At 54.3% G+C, this 18,320-nt stretch overlaps 1 protein-coding gene across 1 annotated transcript; it reads right to left on the bottom strand.

Annotated features, from left to right (window-relative positions):
• Window positions 1-176: 176 nt before the first annotated feature.
• Window positions 177-18,294, bottom strand: BRME1 (break repair meiotic recombinase recruitment factor 1). The gene is made up of 10 exons (XM_039252238.1): window positions 18,055-18,294; window positions 17,621-17,672; window positions 14,281-14,449; window positions 11,585-11,666; window positions 11,238-11,348; window positions 6,526-7,824; window positions 3,441-3,554; window positions 3,110-3,198; window positions 1,108-1,200; window positions 177-872 (listed from the first exon to the last, which is right to left on the bottom strand). Exons 2-10 carry the CDS (start codon window positions 17,649-17,651, stop codon window positions 722-724), a joined length of 2,139 nt encoding a protein of 712 aa, XP_039108169.1. The 5' UTR covers window positions 17,652-17,672; window positions 18,055-18,294; the 3' UTR covers window positions 177-721.
• Between the last annotated feature and the right edge of the window lie 26 nt (window positions 18,295-18,320).

Raw genomic sequence — 18,320 nt, 5'->3', positions numbered from 1 at the left:
CTGGTGAGGGGCCCGTGGTTGACTAGGCCCGGCCGTGGCCCAACCTGCCTTCCTGGGGAGGATGAGACGTCAAAGGGGAGAGAGTGGTCAGGGAGGTTTGTGGGCGGAAGGGTAAGGAACTGGAAATGCCTCAAACCCCAAACAGCAGGTCACAGATCCACACTAAGGAAGCCTTTATTAATGGTCTAACCAGAACAAATAAAATGGAAATCTGGAGAAAAACAAAGGTACCGCCAACAAAGGGAGCCCTTTTCTCCTCCAGGAAAGAAACGAATTCTGAACCTTCCCTAACCTGAGCTAAAGAACTGAAATTTGCAAATCCAGATAAACATCTGGGCAGCTCTGGGCCCTGCTCAGAAGCAACTGGCTTCTGGAGTGGGGGACACAGGCAGCCTCCAGCCTCGGGCCTCTGCTGCAGGCCCCCTCCCCTGCCAACTCCCAAAGCAGGCTGCTGACCCAGGCCTGGCCCCCGGGTTTCCCACGGAAAGCTGACTTCTGGGTAGGCTGAGGGGAGGTTTCTGGGGCCCTCTAGGACGCACTGGAGCATCTTCTAGGGTAAACCAGGGGGCACAAAGGGCCCTGCAGGCTTCCGGGGGTCTGCTGATGGGTTGTTTCCAGCTGTCTGGCAGGAGTGCCAGGCAGTTGTGTGGGCCAGCGCACAGGCACTGTGAGTGCACACGAGCGTGCACACAGGGCGTTCCTGAGGTGGTCTGGAAGTAATCTACAAATCCCTCCATGATCGCTCCCCCGGCGGGGGGTTCCCAGCTCCCTTTGATGCGAAGGGTGCCTGGGCTTTCCCTGCTGGCCTTGCGGTCCTGTAGCTGAGGCGCCTGAAGGCCCCCAGGTCGCGGTGGGCGCTCATGATCAGCCGGCTGCGTGGGAGAGCCAGCAGGAGTCACGCTCCGCCAGATGTCCGTGCGGGGACCACACCTCACACTCGGGCACAAGTGCCTGCTCACTCTCCCACACAAGCTCACACACCTACACGCACAGGTCACGGACACACACACAGGCGGATGCTGGCACTGGGCCCTCCCCAGCATCCTCTGAGGCCCCGGCCCCTCTGCCACCCGCCCCCCTTGTCCACGGAGCCTGCCCAGCGCTTACTTCAGGTTGGAGAGCTCAACGACAAGGCCATGCACGGTGTCTGTTGCGTCCTCCATCTGGGCAGCTTCGCAGGGCCTGATCCCTGCGCAGGTCCTGGTGGGAAGGCAGGGATGACCTGAGGCCTGACGGCCCGGACAGCTCTGCCAAAGTCTGTTCTGGGGGCTTTTTCGCGGGCCTGGAGCCGTCTTCTCAGAGGTTAGTACCTTTTGCAACCCTGAAGCCCGCACAGGCAGATCCCTGAGGACCAGCCCGGCTGGCCGTGCCACGAAAAGCACATCCAGAGCCCAGCCCCCTCCCTGCCACCTCGGTCCTCGTCCGGACAGCCGCCGCAGCCTCCCTACCCCCCACTTCCTGCCCCTACAGCCTGTCCCCCATGCAGTGCTGGGGGGGTGGGCTGTGAACATGGAAACCGGACCCAGCACCCCTCCCTGCAGCCCTGCACCAGCTGTCAGCACCTCTAGACCCCATCTCCTCCCTCTCATTCCCTTCCCCCCTGCTCCAGCCACGCTGAATTCCTGGCTGTTCCCTGAGCACTTCTTAGGGCCCTGGAATGTTCTTTCCCAAATGTCTCCTCTTGGTGGGGGGAGGGGGCCTTCCCTGATCACCACCCTAAGTTTTTAACCCCTTCCTCACAGACTTTTTCTCAACCCTCCACTTTCTGACTAAGTTGCTGGTCTCTCCTGCACCTACCCCTTCGTTGTGTCCCCCACCGTGTCCCCCACGCCCAGAGCGGTTCCTGGAAAGAGCTGGTCCTGGATGGCGTTAGCGTCTGTGGAAGGGGCAGATGTGCCACAGCACCCACTGCATCTAACGCACGCGGCCTGTGGGTGTGGGCAGCGGGCTGCCCTCCTGGACCCTGGCCAGCAGCTGTTCCTGACCCTCCCACACCCCAGCTGGGCAGGGTCTCCTGGGCTGCCACCACGGGCGCTCTGGTTCTGCCCCACCCACTGCGGTCACCCTGAGCTGGCCTGCCTTAGCCTCTGTGCGTCCCCCTCAGCCACAGGCCACTGAACCAGACCCACGACCTGCCTGAGGGCTTCCAGACATCCGTGTGGGTCATGTCAGAGGCCACCGCACATTCACACATGGATCTCACTCCTCTTTGCTCAAGCAATAGTAGGGCCACTTTGACTAAACTGCCGCTGATCCCCTGGCAGCAGGGTGTGTCTGTGTGTGGCAACAAGTGGTACAACAGGTACTATTTACAGATATGCGCATGGGCAAGAGGTGGGAACATGGCCACCTCTGTCCCGAGGAGGAGGAGAGGAGGAGAGAAGGAAGGAGACAAACTCTGCCAAGGGCTGTGTCTCTCACCCCTCCTCCACACTTGCCAGACAGAAACAGAAACTTGACCATGAATAATCGATAAGCCGCAGCAGCCTCGGCAGAGAGGCCAGTTCAAGTACAAGGTAACAAGAGAGGCGTGGCTGGTGCTAGCGGCTGGCAGGGCGGGGAGAAAGGGCACAAAGGGAGGTGATGGGCTTGTGAAAGGCTCTGGGGTGGAGACAGGACCCCCCAACACACACACACTTTCCACGGCCTGCAGGAGGGAGAGGAAGTGGCCTGCCTCAGGGCACAGAGCCAAGTGAGGAGATGGGACCAGACAGGGACCCTGGAGGGCCAGAGGGTGCCAAAGTCACATGGGCCAATGGTTCTTAGCCCTGTCAGGGTCCTCTTCCCCTCCAGAGATTCAGGGAAAGCTCTAGAACCTCTCTCCACAAAACAGTACATGGCACGTTGAAACAGCCCATGGACCTGGGGGCACCTTCCCAGGGGTCCTGGGGAGACACTGGCTTAGCTATAGATGATCACCAGTTCTCCACTCATGGGGATCAGGGGACAGGCACAGTTTGGAAGGTGGGGCGTGGCTCCCTTACTGAGGCCCATCCAGGGCGTGGCAGGCCTAGGGTGACAGAAAGTAGCGATATGTTCCCTTCCAGGGACTGAGGGACGTCAGGTACCGGGGCAAGGGTCCGGGTCAGCCTCCCCCCACCAGGCCTACCTCAGCCGGAAGTCAGTGAGGGGGCCTCTAACAGCCTGTGGGCTTGTGCCAGGCCAGCCAGAGCCCAGCCTGCTCCTCGGAGGAAACAGCTGGAAAGAGAGAGCACACCTGTGAATGACCTAGCTGTGAGCCCTACACAGGGAAGGGTCATGCAGGGGACCTCTCGGTTCCTCTGGGCCACTTCATGGACACGGAGACAGAGACTCCTGCAGAACAGTGGTGCAGAGAAGGGACAGGATGCTGCGACAGCCAGACCTGGGGGCTGCCAGCCCTGACTGCTGTCCCCACCTCCCCATCCCACAAGAGCGGACAGGGTGATGTGGGGACTGACCCTGGCGTCCCCTGCCGGGCCTGTGCTTCCTGAAGGGCTGATCTGCACTGGCATGTGGCTCTGTCTCTGACGGCTGCTGAGGCGTAGCGCTGTCTCCTGCTCATCCTGCCGTATCTGGAAAGGTACAGAGAAGACGCCCAGTAGTGGCGACTGGGGCGAGGTGGGCATCTGGTGTTGAGGGGGAAAGGTCAGCCAGGTTTCGTGTCAGGGAGAGATTTTGCAAATGCAATGTAAGGGAAAAACTTATAATTAATAGGAGAGAAAGCCAGATAACCCTGAGAAGTTTAAGTTTCTAAATGTCAACAGTGGTTTAATTTTCATGGAAAATGTCAGGCTCAATCATGGAGGTGACATACGTCCCTCTGAAAAGAGGAAAAGAGGCTGGGGTAGAATGGCCAGTCCACGGCCTCTTCTGGGACGACCAAAGTCCTAGAGTAAGAGACCCGTTCCAAACCACCTCCTTTTAGAACCGAGCCCCTCTCCCCCGACAGGGGTGGGGAATGGGATGAAAGGCTTGAGCTACAGCTTACAGCTGCAAACCATCCCTCAATCCCAAGGGACAGACATGAAGACCTCCTGTAGTCCAGTGGTCGCCCCTAGGCACTTCACGCGGGTCAGCACACTCCGGTAGCGGGGACGTGCTACTGGCATCCTGTGGGAAGGGGCCAGAGTGCTACCCAGCACCCTACAGTGCACAGGGCGGCCCCACCACACAGAACCATCTGGCCCCAGTGCCAGCAGTGCCGAGGCAGGAAGCCTGTAGTTATCTCGCAGGTGTCTGACCGACCGACTGTTTCACGTAAGCGACTCTGTGGCTTAAAATACAACTTGGCATCACGCATTCACTCAACTCACTGAACCGTTCTAGGCCGTGAGGAATAGTCTCCCTCCCAACAGGGACTGCTGCTGCCACCAGGGTCTGTGAATGTGTGACACAGTAAGGGCGGCCCTCCTCCAGAACGTGCCGGAGGCCACCACTCTAGGACCCAAAAGGGACTCCGAATCTGCTTTTTTAAGTGATGGCCCTTGTGTGGCAGTGGCATACGGAGGCTCCAGTGGCCCTGTGGGGAGCGTCACATCCTAAGGGAGCTGTCACAGGAAGAAAGCACCACAGTTTCCCGGGAGGGGACCTGGGTTTGAAACTGGTCTATCATTGCTGTGTCACGTCTGGGACACTCCGAGTTGCCTCCTATGAAGCAGTGCTCATGGCTGTGCCACCGTGAGAGGGAGGGACGGCCAGTGGGCGGCCGCTGCTGCTACTCTCTCCATCCACCTGCACTCTGTCCCCAAGGGTCTCTGTCCACACGGCCTTCCCGCCGGGCCCCATCCAGAACCTTTCCGTGGGAACCTGCCCATGCCGGGGTCACCCCAACTTATTCAGGAACGCCCAGTATCCAAACAGAATGTGCCCAGGCAGCCTTGTCAGGGCAGCGCCTCCGCCCCCGGAGGGCTGTCAGGTCTGACCACCCAGGCTGTGTGCCGGTCCCGCCGCTGCGGATTCCTTGCTTCAAAGCCCAGAGTCACTGGTGGCTGATCAGGAAGGGCTTGCTCCTTTGCCTGCTGGATGCCACTCGAGAGCCCACCTGCTCCTTTAGCCACAGCCCAACAGCCAGACCTGGGGTAACTTAGACTGCTCTTCTTTCCAAGGGGATGAGGCTGTGCCAGCAGCTGAGCGCCCATCTGTCCCAGGTGTTTGTGTTCAAACGCTAAGAGAGGACCACACCGTGACAGGGCATACAATGTTTACTATGGGAGAGGCAGGTGGGAACGGCACAACCACAAACCTCACAGGCAGGGACCACGCCTGATCTGCTGGCTCCTGGCAGAGCAGGCTCTTGATAAGCCTGTAACTGAATTAAGTTTTTAAACATTCCAGGGGCAGTTGGGTGGCTCAGTCGGTTAAGCGTCCGACTTCAGCTCAGGTCACCATCTCACAGTTCGTGGGTTCGAGCCCTGCGTCAGGCTCTGTGCTGACAGCTCAGAGCCTGGGGCCTGCTTCGGATTCTGTGTGTGTGTCTCTCTCTCTCTGACCCTCTCCTGCTCATGCTGTCTCTATCTCTCTCTCAAAAATAAATAAAAAACATTAAAAAAAATTTCAACAGGACAGCCGAAGAAACGGAGGCCGCTGTTTGTGAAGCAAGGGGCTCTGTGTTCCAGGGCAGGCGCAGCTGCAGAATGAGGCCGACCCGGGAGCAGACCCAGCCGGCTGCACTCCCAGCTGCCTCACCTTGGCAGGTGCCCCACCTCCTCCGGCCTCTTATCCACGCCCAGTGTGTGGAAAGAGAGCCACCTACCTTCCAGGGTGTGACTGCAAAGCACTCAGCCCAGACCCAGGTGTGCCCGAGGTCAGGGGTGTGGTGCCTCCCTGAGGGTGAGGCCAAAGCAAGGGTGCCGCCTGCCCCAGACTGGCGAATGCCGATGGGATGACCAGCATAGGTAGCGGGGGGGCGGGGGGGGGGAAGGTGATGCTGGGCAGCTCTCCCACTGCCTGTTGGGCAGGCAGATCCCTGAAGGAAGGAAAGTCCTTACAAATTCCAGCAGGAAAGCAAAATTCTTGTCTATATTTGAAAAAAATTTGTATCAGGACCCTGAAACGACTCTTAAGATGGGCAAAGGCACTTTTCAGTTGGAGACTGAAGTCTGCTCCATGACCAGCTTTGGCATGACTGGCCGTTTCAAAGTTACCCTTCAAGGTCTCAGGCATCCTCTTTATACCCTTCAGAACCCTGCAGTCTGGCCTGGCCCTGCGGCCTGGAGAAGGTGGGTACACCTGGGGGCCCCAGTTGAGGAATGAGGAATGGGGGACCTCCGTCAGCTCTGCCTGGGCTGACAGAATACCTGTGGGTCACTGCCTGGGGCTCTTCAGTTCCCACAAGCCCCCTGCAGAGAGGCAGGCCTGGCCAACCTGGAAGATCACTGATTCCACATGCACCGAAGCTCCAAGTCGTTCCCCTAGACCCGTGTGCCATATAAACAGATGGCCACGCACCGCCCCCCCACCCCCCCGGGGTGGTTTGGGAGAGGGCTCACAGCCACTCAGCCCCTAGCCTGGGATGGTGCAGTTGTCACGTGGGGAAGCCCTTACCTGCTCAGGTGAGGCTGCGAAGTCAGGGGCTTCCAGGGCGTCCCGTATCTGGCTGTCTGGCAGGAAGTCAGGTTCCCTGGCTGGAGACTCCCCCAATGCAGCCTGGTCTGCACGGCCAGGAAGGGGATCAGGCCAGCCTGTGGGGTCTTCAGGGGCATCTGGGTGGTCGTGGCAGGCCCTGGTCTCCCGGGAAGGACCACCCACTGCTTCTCTGTGCACTGGTGGAGCAAAGGCTCCAAGAGACAGATTGAACCACTCAAGGTCTTGTTCAGGGCTCTGGCTCCCTAACTGCGCTGCTTCTTCATCTGCAGGTGGACACAGCAGGGGCAGCGCACACATCGCCCTCAGTCCCTCTTCACCTTGGCCAGGCACGCTTGTCTGACAAACATGTGGGCCCATTTCTGAGGCTAGAAGACTGGAATCTTCGGAACCTGCTGCGGGTTCTTTTATCCTGTGATCCAGAGCCAGGGAGCCTGCAGGGCCCCCCAGGATGTTGCCAGGGGGCTTGTCTTCCCACCCTGCCTCCCTTCTGCCTCCTGTTTCCCCAGTGACAAGTGTGCAGCTGAGCAGGGCCCCACTGTGGCCTCCAGCAGAGGCCTTCCCACTGCGAGAGGAAGGTGCCCTGGTGTCGGCCTGTTCATCCGGCTTGGCCACCTCTGGAGCCCTCTGTTCTGGCCCGGTGGGGTCTGTGCTCCTGGCTGCGATGACAGCGGTCCCAAGGGAGGAGTGACCTGGGCTGCCACAGCTCTGCTCTGCTTCACTGCCGGTCTTGCTGGGCGTCTGCAAGGAGTCAGAGAGGGCCTGGTCTGCGGATCCGGGCTCTGGACCCTGAGTGGCGGGATGTAGGACACTGTCTCCCTCCTTGTGGCCCTCGGGCAGGCCAGCCTCTGCTCCCCCTTGGGCGCCTACTTCCTGGAGGCTTGCTTGGTCTCGCTCCGTCTCTTCAGCATCACTGCTCAGCAGGGGCCCTTTCTGGCCATGGTGGCCTAGACCCCAACACCCCTCCCTGCTTTCACCATCTGCTGTGTTCATTCCTTGCTCCGACAGGTGGTTCTGGCTGGCCCTCTCTGAGGCCAAGGGGACCGTCCCCCTTTCTGGAGAGGCACTGGTGGAAGCCGAGGGCTGGGAATCCCCATTTCCAGGCACAGGTGTCATGGGGTTTTGGTCTCTGTGTTCAGGGTTAGTGCTGTCTCCCTGGGTCTGGGCTCCCAGCTCCCTGGCCTCCCAGGAAACAAGCCCTAGGGGCTCCTCCCGCAGTCGGCCTCTGGCCTGCTGGGCCCTGGGCCCTGGCAGTGTTTCCTGTGGAGAGAAAAAGACTAAGCCTTGAGCCTCCAATAATCAACCATCCTAAACACTTTTCTAGTTGTAACTGCCCCTGCACAAAGCCCCAGATGTTGCACACGGTGCACCCAGTACCGTTCAGTACCAGTGCTGGGCGTAGTGAGAGCCAGGGGCTGGAGGGGGGACCAGAAGCACAGGAATCCCTCTTTCCATCAGCTCCTGCTTCCCACCAGTACTGGGCACAGGGAGGCAGATCAAGGATATAAAAATCAAGACGGCCCCTGGATTGTGCCAACGTCAACTGACTGGGGTTGGCAACAGATGCTAGTTAGAAGATGTTACCACCAGGGGAAGCCGGAGGACAGCACACAGGGACTTCTCTGTACCGTTGTTTTCAACTGTGGTCAAATACACATTGCAGAAAATTCACCGTCTTCATCAGTTTAAAGCGTACAGTTCGGCGGCATAAAATACATTTATGCTATTGTGCATGAATCTCTCTCTCTCAGTCCTGGGCATTCAGGCATCCACCACCTACTTTGGATACTTTCTATGGATTGACTCCTCTAGGGAGCTCCTATAAACGGAATCCTACAGTATCTGTGTGGCTGGCTTATTTCACTCAGCAGAATGTCATCCAGGTTCATTTATGGTGTGTCACAATGTCTTTGCTTTTTAAGGCTAAATAACATCCCATCGTACGGATATGCCATAGTTTGTTTATTCATCTATCAATGGACACTTACATCCGTACTAATTCTGCAATTTTCTATGAGCCTATAATTATTTCAACATAAAAACTTAAGAGGCACCTGCGTGGCTCAGTCGGTTAGGTGTCCGACTTTGGCTCAGGTCATGATTTCATGGGGTTGTGAGTTCAAGTCCCACGTTAGGCTCTGTGCTGGCAGCTCAGAGCCTAGAGCCTGCTTAGATTCTGTGTCTCCTCTCTGTGCCCCTCCCCTGTGCACTCACACATGCACGAGCGCTCTCTCTAATAAATAAACATTAAAAAAAAATTTAAAAGAGAGATGGGGTGCTGGGTGGCTCAGTAGGGTAAGCATCCAACTGTTGGTTTCGGCTCAGATCATGATCTCATGGTCTGTGGGTTCAAGCCCTGCATCAGGCTCTGTGCTGACAGCATGGAGCCTGCCTGGGATTCTCTCTCTGCCCCTCCCCTGTTCTCTCTCTCTCGCTCACAATAAATAAATAAACACACACACACAAAGCTTATGAGAGAGGGAGAAGTGAAACATCTCTAATGATCAGAACAGGGCAAAGAAGAGGGTTCTGACCAGGATGTAGATAGATATTGTCCCCTTGGTGATGGCAACTGAGTGCAGGCACTCAGACCCAACCCTGCAGAACACTGCAGCCCCCAGATCTCCCCCAACTCTAGACACTGGTATCTCCTGGTCACATCCAACATCACGTGACCGACACCAGCCCCTGAGTGTGCCCTCAGAGGCGCCCTGTCTCGGCTACAATAGCTCCACCCTTCAAGCTATTCGGGCCCCTAACTCTGGAGTCAACCCATCACCTCCCTTCATCTCACAACCATGCCATTGACTCTCCTTTCAAACTGGACTGCAAGTAATTACATGTGATAGGCAGGGACTGAGGTCTGCACCCCAGCAGCTGTCCCGCCATCCCCCCATGCTTCTCTCGTACAGTTATCAGCACTGAGGGACACGCCTCCTCCACAGTTACCTCCCTACGTCAGCCAGGTCCAACCTTTCTAGGAGGATGTGTGCTGCACATATCAGAGCACTGAAGGTCACGGCCTGCCAGTCTGGCTTCAGTGAAGCCACTGGCAACCAGTTGCTGAGTTACACACAGCATTTCCTGCACAGTTTCATCAACAGTGAAGCTAAGACCCATCTTATTAGTTAGTTAATTTTATTTTTTTAAGTGAGTTCTATGCCCAACATGGAGCTTGAACTCACAATCCTGAGATCTAGAGTCGCATGCTCTACCAACTGAGCTACTCAGGCGCCCGATCCCTCTTTTGTTTGTATGTATGTATGTATGTATGTATGTAGTTTATTTATCTTGAGAGAGACAGAAACAGCACAAGTGGGGAGGGGCAGAGACAGAGGGAGAAAGGGAGAATCACAAGTAGACTCCACGCTGCGGGTGCAGAGCCCAATGTGGGGCTCAAACTCACAAAGCCACAAGATCATGACCTGAGTCAGACGCTTAACTGAGCTACCCTTATTTAACAGGCACCCCTCCGAACCCTCATTGAAATTTTTTTAATTTTTTAATTTATTTTTATTTTATTTATCTGAGTTGTCAGCACAAAGCCCGACGTGGCGCTCGAACTCATGAACCGTGAGATTATGACCTGAGCCGAAGTCAGATGCTCAACTGACTGAGCCACCCGGGCGCCCCCTCCTTCTTGTTTTTAAATTACACGTTCTGTGAGATCGTTGTAGATTTATATGTAGTTATAAAGAAATGGCAGGGAAAGGTCTGTCATGCCCTTTACCCAGGTTCCCCCGTTGGTTAACATCTTACATGACCTGAGTACAAGATCACAACCCAGATACTGACACTAATAACGTCCACCAACCTTATTTGGCTTTTCAGCTTGACTTATGCCTGTGTGTGTGTGTGTGTGTGTGTGTGTGTGAGAGAGAGAGAGAGAGAGGCTGAGGCTGTGCGTCCACCACACAGGTAAGATACGGGAAATCTCCAACACAGGGTCCCTGATGCTGTCACATGGGGCCACACTCACCTCCCCCCACCTGCTCTAAACCCCCTCGCAGCCACTAATCTACCCACCATAACTTTCTCATTTCAATAGTGTTATGCAAATGGAAGCCTACAGAGTATAACCTTTGGAGACTGGCTTTTCTCACTCTATGAATGCCCTAGAAATCCATCTAGACTGTTGGTGTGCATCACCGGTTTGCTCCTCTTTTACTGCTGGCTTGTGCTCCATGCTGCATTCAGCCATTCACCCACTGAGGGATACCGGGGGTTCCCAGTCGGGGATGCTCACAAACGCAGCTGCTGGGAATGCCCACTGCTCACTTCTGTGGGGGCCCCTGTTGCCAGAGACCTCATCACCCCGGGAGCTCATGGTAGAAAGGACAAGAAAGTGCATTGTAAGACCACCCCCATCCCCAACCACACAAAAGCTTCCAAGAAGTAAATGGGTTCAGGGATAGAAGGTGGGTTGTCTTTCTGCATTTTTACTACTATCCTGCAACCTGGGGAAGAAGGCCGTGGCCTTGACCGCTTGGGTGCAGGCACAACTGTCCTGAGAGCCTCTCACAGGCCTGGCACGTGCTCCAGACATGTGTAGCGTCACACACTGAAAAGGGGCATGCAGACAGGTGCAGGTCTAGCCAGTTCCAAAGAAAACCAAGGCTGAACTCGGTAGCCAAGGCCGGGCCAAGCAACTTCTGGGTGTGTCCAGGGCTCACCTGGCTGATTGGGGAGGTTCCACTCCCAAGGTCCTCTTCCCTCATCTCTGCTGACCTTGTCACTATCTTCCTGGATTTTGCAAACTGGGGAACAAACCTCCTGGCTGAGTTCTGTGAACCAGATACAAGAACAGAGCAGCAGTAAAGGTAAGGGCAAACGAGGTGTCAGAAAACAAACACCAAACCAGCTTCTTTCTTGCAGCTTCAGATGCAGTCCTTGCCCTCCACCCCCTCCCCAGCGCGGTCTCACCAGTCTGTCAGCCTGTTGATGATGAGTGGAGACAAGAACTCCAGCTTAAGGGAGGCAGTGTCTTTAGTACATATATGAGGCCATGAACCAGGCTCACCTGGGAAAGAGGAAGGGGCGCTGGCTCCTTTTCTGGTTGCCCGAGGAGACTGGAGGGAGCTCCTGCTTCCTCAGCAGGGGGGCTGGGTGGAGAAAGGCATAACTGAGGAGGTTTTGAAGTTCTGGGGAGCTGTCTGTGCACGTGGTAAGACAAACAGAGAATGAATCCAAAGGCAAAGCAGTACTCAGTCTCCTGTAAGGGAGGCCCTGGAGCACCTGCTTGGAGGGGGTGGGACAGAGAAGGGGAGCAGCGCCCAGGGTGACACTTGACTGCCAAGGAGGTGCAGAGTCTCACATCTAGAATCCAAGCTGTCTGCTCTGGCAGCACTTTACCCTTAGAATTCCAGGAGTTGGCTCCTGAGATAAGAACAGGATTTCTCATTTGGAATGACTCTCCAGCCCCCAACTCTGCGAATTCCAGAGAAAGGAAGTTGTAGATACAAAAAACACAGGGTGGGGGAAAAACAGGTGTATTCATTAATTGCCAAGACGCAGAAGCAACTGAGACTGCATTTTGTGGGTGAATGGATAAATAAACTGTGGTACAGCCAGACAACGCAATGTTATTTGGCACTAAAAGAAATGAGCTACCGAGCCGTGACAACATAGGGAGGAGGCTTAAGTGCGTATTACTAAGTGAAAGAAGCATTCTGAAAAGACTACATACCGTATGACAGAAATGCTAGGACATTTGGGAAAAGGTGAAACTATGAAGACAATAAAAAGATCCATGGTGCCAGGGTTGGAGAGGGGAGAGATGAGCAGGTGGAGCACGGAGGGTTTTTAGGCAGGAAAACTACGCTGCATGAGATTATAATGGTGGACACATGTCATTCTACATTTGCCCCAACCCACGGAATGTACAACACAGAGTGGCCTTTCTAACGTACACTGTGGATTGCGGTGTAGATCACGTGTTGGTGGTCCATCCTGGGTAACAAGTGCACCGCTCTGGTGAGAGATGGTGGTGATGGATGAGGCTCTGCACGTGTGGGGGCAGGAGGCTACATGGAAACTCTCCTCACCTTCTTTCCAATGTTATCGCAAACCCAAAGACCTTTAAAAAATTAGGTCTTTTTAGAAAGCTTGTGAGACTTATGGTTATATCTAAATCAGGGGCGCCTGGGTGGTGCAGTTGGTTAAGCATCTGACTTCAGCTCAGGCCATGATCTCGTGGTTTGTGGGTTCGAGCCCCGCGTTGGGCTCTGTGCTGACAGCTCAGAGGCTGGAGCCTGCTTCAGATTCTGTGTCTCCCTCTCTCTCTGACCCTCCCCTGCTCACACTTTCTCTCTCTCTCTCAGAAATAAATTTTAAAAAATTGAAAAAAATCAAAATCAGGAAAACTGCATGATTTCAACTTTGCAAGTGGAGCAGGAAAAAGCATGAAGATACAGTAACAGGTTTACACTGTGCCAGGAGGTCATGGAGACGGAGTAAATCTCAGTACTGATAGCAAGCGTCTGAACATTTTTCACTGGAGTGGGTTATCTGGGTGGCCGCTAGGGTGCTGGTAGAGATTTCATTTCTCAACATAAACGTGTGAAGCTTGTTAGCTTTGTTCTTTTCTGTTAGACTCCTATGCCTGTGGTGTTTTTTAATTAAACATTTTGACAACAAAAAACAGAAAAAAGAGGGTGGGAACCCACTTCTGTAGGTTATGACTATTCTCATGCACTGGGACTGCAGGGTGGGCAGTGCCTGGGACCCCACGAACCTTGCTGGCCTCTCCAGGAGCGAGCAGCCCAGTGACATCGTGGTGTGTGTCTGGGAGAACAGGGTAGGTGTGACATGCGGCCCCTCTCCGTATCACATACACAGCAGGGCTGCCTTCACTCTTAAGGTTGCGGTGACCTGAGACCACACCACCCCCACCGCCAAAAACCGGCCTGTTGGTCAGACCAGGTGCCACAACTTTCACTCAGATAATCTAGCACACCAATCCATGACGCTTCCTCTGAAGACTTCCGGCAGCGGGAATCCTCCTAACTCCTGCTAGCCCTATTTTGTGGTAGTTACGTGTGGTTTCACTCCATGAATAGACTGTTCTCCAGATCTTTCTTTTTCCCCCATTGTGCTTAATTACATATTCCTGAAAATAAAAATGAGGAAGCCGGGAAACCATGGTGGTTAGGAGCACAGGAGCCAGACACAGTCAGAACCCCAGCCTGCCCTGCACCAGCTCGGTGGCTTTGGCAAGTAAGTCATTTGGTTTCTAGAAATTTCAGAGTCCTCACCTGTGACACGGGGATAAAAGCCTATCTCACCGTGTCATGAGGATTAGACGAACACATAGACGTAAACTGTTTAGTCGTAGCACCCTGTCTGGCACGTAGTATTTGCAATCCTCTTTCACGGCTTACTGTTTCACAGGCCCACAGCTCCATCGGTCCCTTCTTGGGAATGTGGGATAAACATGGATTTGACCAGCAGACAGGACAAGATGCATTCTATCACTAAGCGACCTTGAAAAAGTCAAGGTTTTCCTTGCCCGTGGCTAACATATCAACCTATCTCTCTGGAGAGGAGAGTCCTGGGAATGGCTTTGAGAAGCAACCCGAGGGGCCCCAAACCCGCAGGGGGAGGCGTGGCATCGGGTGGGTCATGGTGGTCCCTTCCCCTTTGCACCCTGCCTACTGGGCTGCCGTGCTGTGCCCACTGTTAGTGGGGAGGCTTGCTGGAATGTTCCGAGCCACCTACCTGGAGGCTGCCTGTACTGGTTCCTCTGTCCCCTGTTCGGCAGAGGGAACAGGTCCTGATCTGCCTTCTGACTCTTCGCGGAGACACAAAGAGCCCCACTCAGAAGTCTGGGAGGGCCCGCCAGAGTCTCCGAGCCTTGGGTTCTTTGGAGGACGGATTCCTTCTCCGCCTGGTTTAGAGAGAAAGGAAAATGAAGGGACGGGAGGTGCAGGGAGCAGGCGCCGCCACGGCGACAAGCAGACATGGCAGGGCCACTGCTGCCACACGGACAAGCTTGTTCCAAGGGTAGGAGACCCCTGCTCTGACACTAGCCTGGAGAGAGAGACGGCATGGAGCCTCGTCTAAGAGCTTAGGTGGCTGTGGGATTCAAAGGCTTTTTTTTTTTTTTTTAATTTTAAAAATGTTTATTTGTTTTTGAGAGAGAGAGAGACTGGGAACAGGGGAGGGGCAGAGAGAAGGGGACAGACGTACCACGTTCACTTGGCGGTTTGTGCCCCAGTAGACCACTGCGACTTCTCTGTGATTTTTTTGATTCTGTTAGTTATGGTTCCCGTGTACCCACTTCGAACTTCACCTGACTGTGTGTGTCTGCATTAGTGCTCTCGGCAAGAAGCATTTTTCTGTCTCCCCTGCCTAGACCCTGAGGCTCATGAGGGCAGGAACTGGGTCGGCTGCCCCTTTGACCTCATCCTTGCCCTGCCTGCCGGCCCACTCTGCTTAGGTGCCCACGCGGGCGCTGGACTCAGAGCAAGGCTCCAACAAATGCTTCTTACGCAAGCATATTCCCACCCTGTGGTCTGCCAAAAAAGGCAAAATCGAGCAGCTTTGTTTATTTGGTTTCTTAAGATGCCCCAACGCCAGCTCCCTTTACTCATCCAACGGACATGTGTACCAAATAAAAAAACAAAAATATCAACAGAAGTGAAGAGCCTCCCATTTCCTTCCTGTGATCTATCCCCACAGGACTCATTTAAGAAAAACTAAGGCAGAACCTTATGTTCAACACCACAGGCCAAAGACGTTGGGAGGGAAGGGTGTCTTTCACCACCTGCCAGAATCATCTTCCTCTGTCCCCACCCCTTCCAGGACACACAGAAACAGCTGTCCTGGGCCAGCCTGGGGTCCACCGAGCTAGGGAGCCCACTGCCAAGAGAGGCCCCAAATGACCTGCTGTGGGTGGGCCTGGCTGTCCCCAGCTTCCCCCTCCAAGGTCAGTGAAATTCCTGTGTTCTCCGAGCCGCCTGTTTCTCATCTCTACCCAAAACATTTTCAATCCGTTGCTAATTTTTGTTCCACATGGTGGGGGAAAACAAATGAGTGCTACTCCCTATGTTCATTAATCAGTAAGTAATCATTTCTAAACTTTAAAACATTTTTAGATCTTTATTTACTTGAGAGAGAGAGAGAGAGAAAAAGAGAGAGTGTATGTGGGGGAGGAACAGAGAGAGGAGACACAGAATCTGAAGCAGCCTCTAGGCTCTGAGCCGTCAGCACAGAGCCCGATGAAGGACTCGAACCCATGAACTGCGAGTTTATGACCTGAGCTGAAGTTGGACGCCTAACCGACTGAGCCACCCAGGTGCCCCTCATTCCTAAACTTTTAAGAAGTCTAACTTATCTTAGACAACAGTAGGGAAGTGGTGCTATACTATATAACGCTCAGTATTTTCCTTTTTGAATGAGGAAATCGTAAATGGATGTTGACAAAGACAACCATGATATTCCATAAAACAAAAAAAGACTATAGATTGACATGCATGATGGTTTTATTTTCTAGTAAAAATACTATGTTGATGTAGCTGTAGAAAAAGCTTGGAAAAAGTAGTGCAGTGAGGTTCATTTTTTGGCTTTTTATGCAATCCTATGATGGCTTATGGGCGCCTGGGTGGCTCAGTCAGTTAAGTGTCCGACTTCAGCTCAGGTCATGATCTCACGGTCCATCGGTTCGAGCCCTGCGTCGGGCTCTGCTGACAGTTCAGAGCCTGGAGCCTGCTTCGGATTCTGTGTCTGCCTCTCTCTCTGCCCCTCCCCTGCTCATACTCTGTCTCTCAAAAATAAATAAAACTTAAAACAATTTTCAAACAAATAGTATGGCAGCTCATCGTCCTGTGGTCGTGTTGGACGTTAACATTAGAGGAAGCTGGAAGTAGGGTAGATAGACAGGACCCTGAACTGTTTCTGCTAGTTTTCTGTAAAACCAAAATCATTTCAGAATTAAATTGCCTTTTTTTTTTTTAAGTCTGAGAGGAGGATCGTAAGTGCAGCATACACTTGCGTGCTACCCAGGGTCCATGCGCCATACTTTGCAAATACTCATCCACTCATCCCCATGTGAGCTCCAGGGCCGAGTGCTCCACCTCGGTACTGCTGACATTTGAGGCCACATCATTCTGTCCTCCGCATTGTAGGGTTTTGAGGACATCCCAGGCCTCAACCCACTAAATGCCCCCACCCCTGCCTTCCCTACGTATGTCAGTTGTGAAAACCAAAAATGTCTCTAGGTATTTCCAGGATCTTCTGAGGGGCAAAAATCCTCCATCCAGGTTGAGAATCATTGTTTGAATGGAAAGGATAGGTGCCTTTATTGTCCTCTATTTACAGAAGGGAGAAACTGAGGCACAAAGTAAGTCATCTGCCATCACAGGGTAAGCATGAGCGCTGGGATGAACCCAGTTCTTTTTTTTTTAAGTTTACTTGTTTATCTTAGAGAGAGAGAACGTGATCAGGGTAGGCGCAGAGGGAGAGGGGCAGAGAGAATCCCAAGCAGCCAGCACAGGGCCAAAATCTAGTCAGACACTCAACGCAATGAGCCACCCAGGCTGCCCTGAACCCAGGGTTTTGGCTCCAGAGTGAGACACTAAGCCACAAACCGATGACCTTGTAGTACATCAAAGGCCTTGCAGCTCAGGGCGCCTGGTGGCTTGGTCGGTTAAGCGTCCGACTTCGGCTCAGGTCATGATTTCGCATGGTTTGTGGGTTTGAGCCCTGCGTTGCACTCTGTGCTGACAGCTCTGAATTCTCAGATTCTGTGTCTCCCTCTCTGTCTCTCTCAAAATAAATAAACATTAAAAAAAAAAAAAAAGGACCCTGTAGCTCTATTCGAAGGCTGTGTCCCAGAGCACATCCCTGCCCTAAGCCTGTGGGACCCCACCAGAGGGCGGATGAAGTTCCAGAAGGCTCTCACTTCCTACCACACGCACTTCCCACAATTTATTCTTTTCTCACCAGCCTGTGTTAAGTCACCTCCCCCCCAGGAGCTTGGGGTGGTCACACAAGCCCATGTTCTTCCTGTAACCAGAAGCAGCAATAAAAAGACGTGTCAGCTCGACTGTCCAAATACCTGAAGTCCGCAGCTTTTTCCTCTTAGTCATTTTACTCCTCCCTCGAGAAATCTGAAAACGAGCAAAATCCCATCATCAGAAGTGGCGCTTGTCCCTGGGCACGGACCCGCGACCCTCTGGCTGCCAGGATGCCTGTGGGGGGCAGGGGGTGGGGGTGGTACGGGAGGGGGTCGAGCTGGGCCCCAAGGGGACAGACACAGTGAGGGGAGTCACACCACCTTCTCAAGGCCGCCCGTCCGCCCCGGGGAGCCCTGGGGACACGCTCGAGTCCCCACATCAGGACAGAACACGTGAGGCCCCGTCCCTCTCGGCTGCGGTCTGAGGCCCTTCCAGCGACACCCGGGGACTCGGGAAGGAGCCACCTGGGGCCCTCCGAAAGGTCAGGGGGCCGTCTGGGGGGTGCCTGGGGCCGTTCCGACACGCCAACACCGACCTGGGCCACAGAAGCTGTCAAGGTCCCTCCGTCCTTATCAGGACCTGGGCAGGTCTGCCTGGACCTGCCGGGGAACACTTCGGTTAAATGACTTGCATTCGGATTTTCTGAGAAGTGAAGGGCAAAAGTGGGCCCGCGCGGAGGCCGGGGGTCTGGAGCTGAAAGGGAGGGAAGGGCAGGGAAGGCCCGAAGTCTGAGCGCTGTGGACCCGACTTCCGGTGGCCAGATGCACACTAACCCTACCCCGGCCACCTAAAAGTGTGGAA

This window comes from Hyaena hyaena, unplaced genomic scaffold (assembly GCF_003009895.1).
Source record: "Hyaena hyaena isolate Hyena2069 unplaced genomic scaffold, ASM300989v1 scaffold_414, whole genome shotgun sequence".
In the NCBI taxonomy this organism is placed as follows: Eukaryota; Metazoa; Chordata; class Mammalia; order Carnivora; family Hyaenidae; genus Hyaena; species Hyaena hyaena.
The sequence above is the reverse complement of the archived record's forward strand: the minus strand, read 5'-3'. Positions and strand labels throughout refer to the sequence as shown.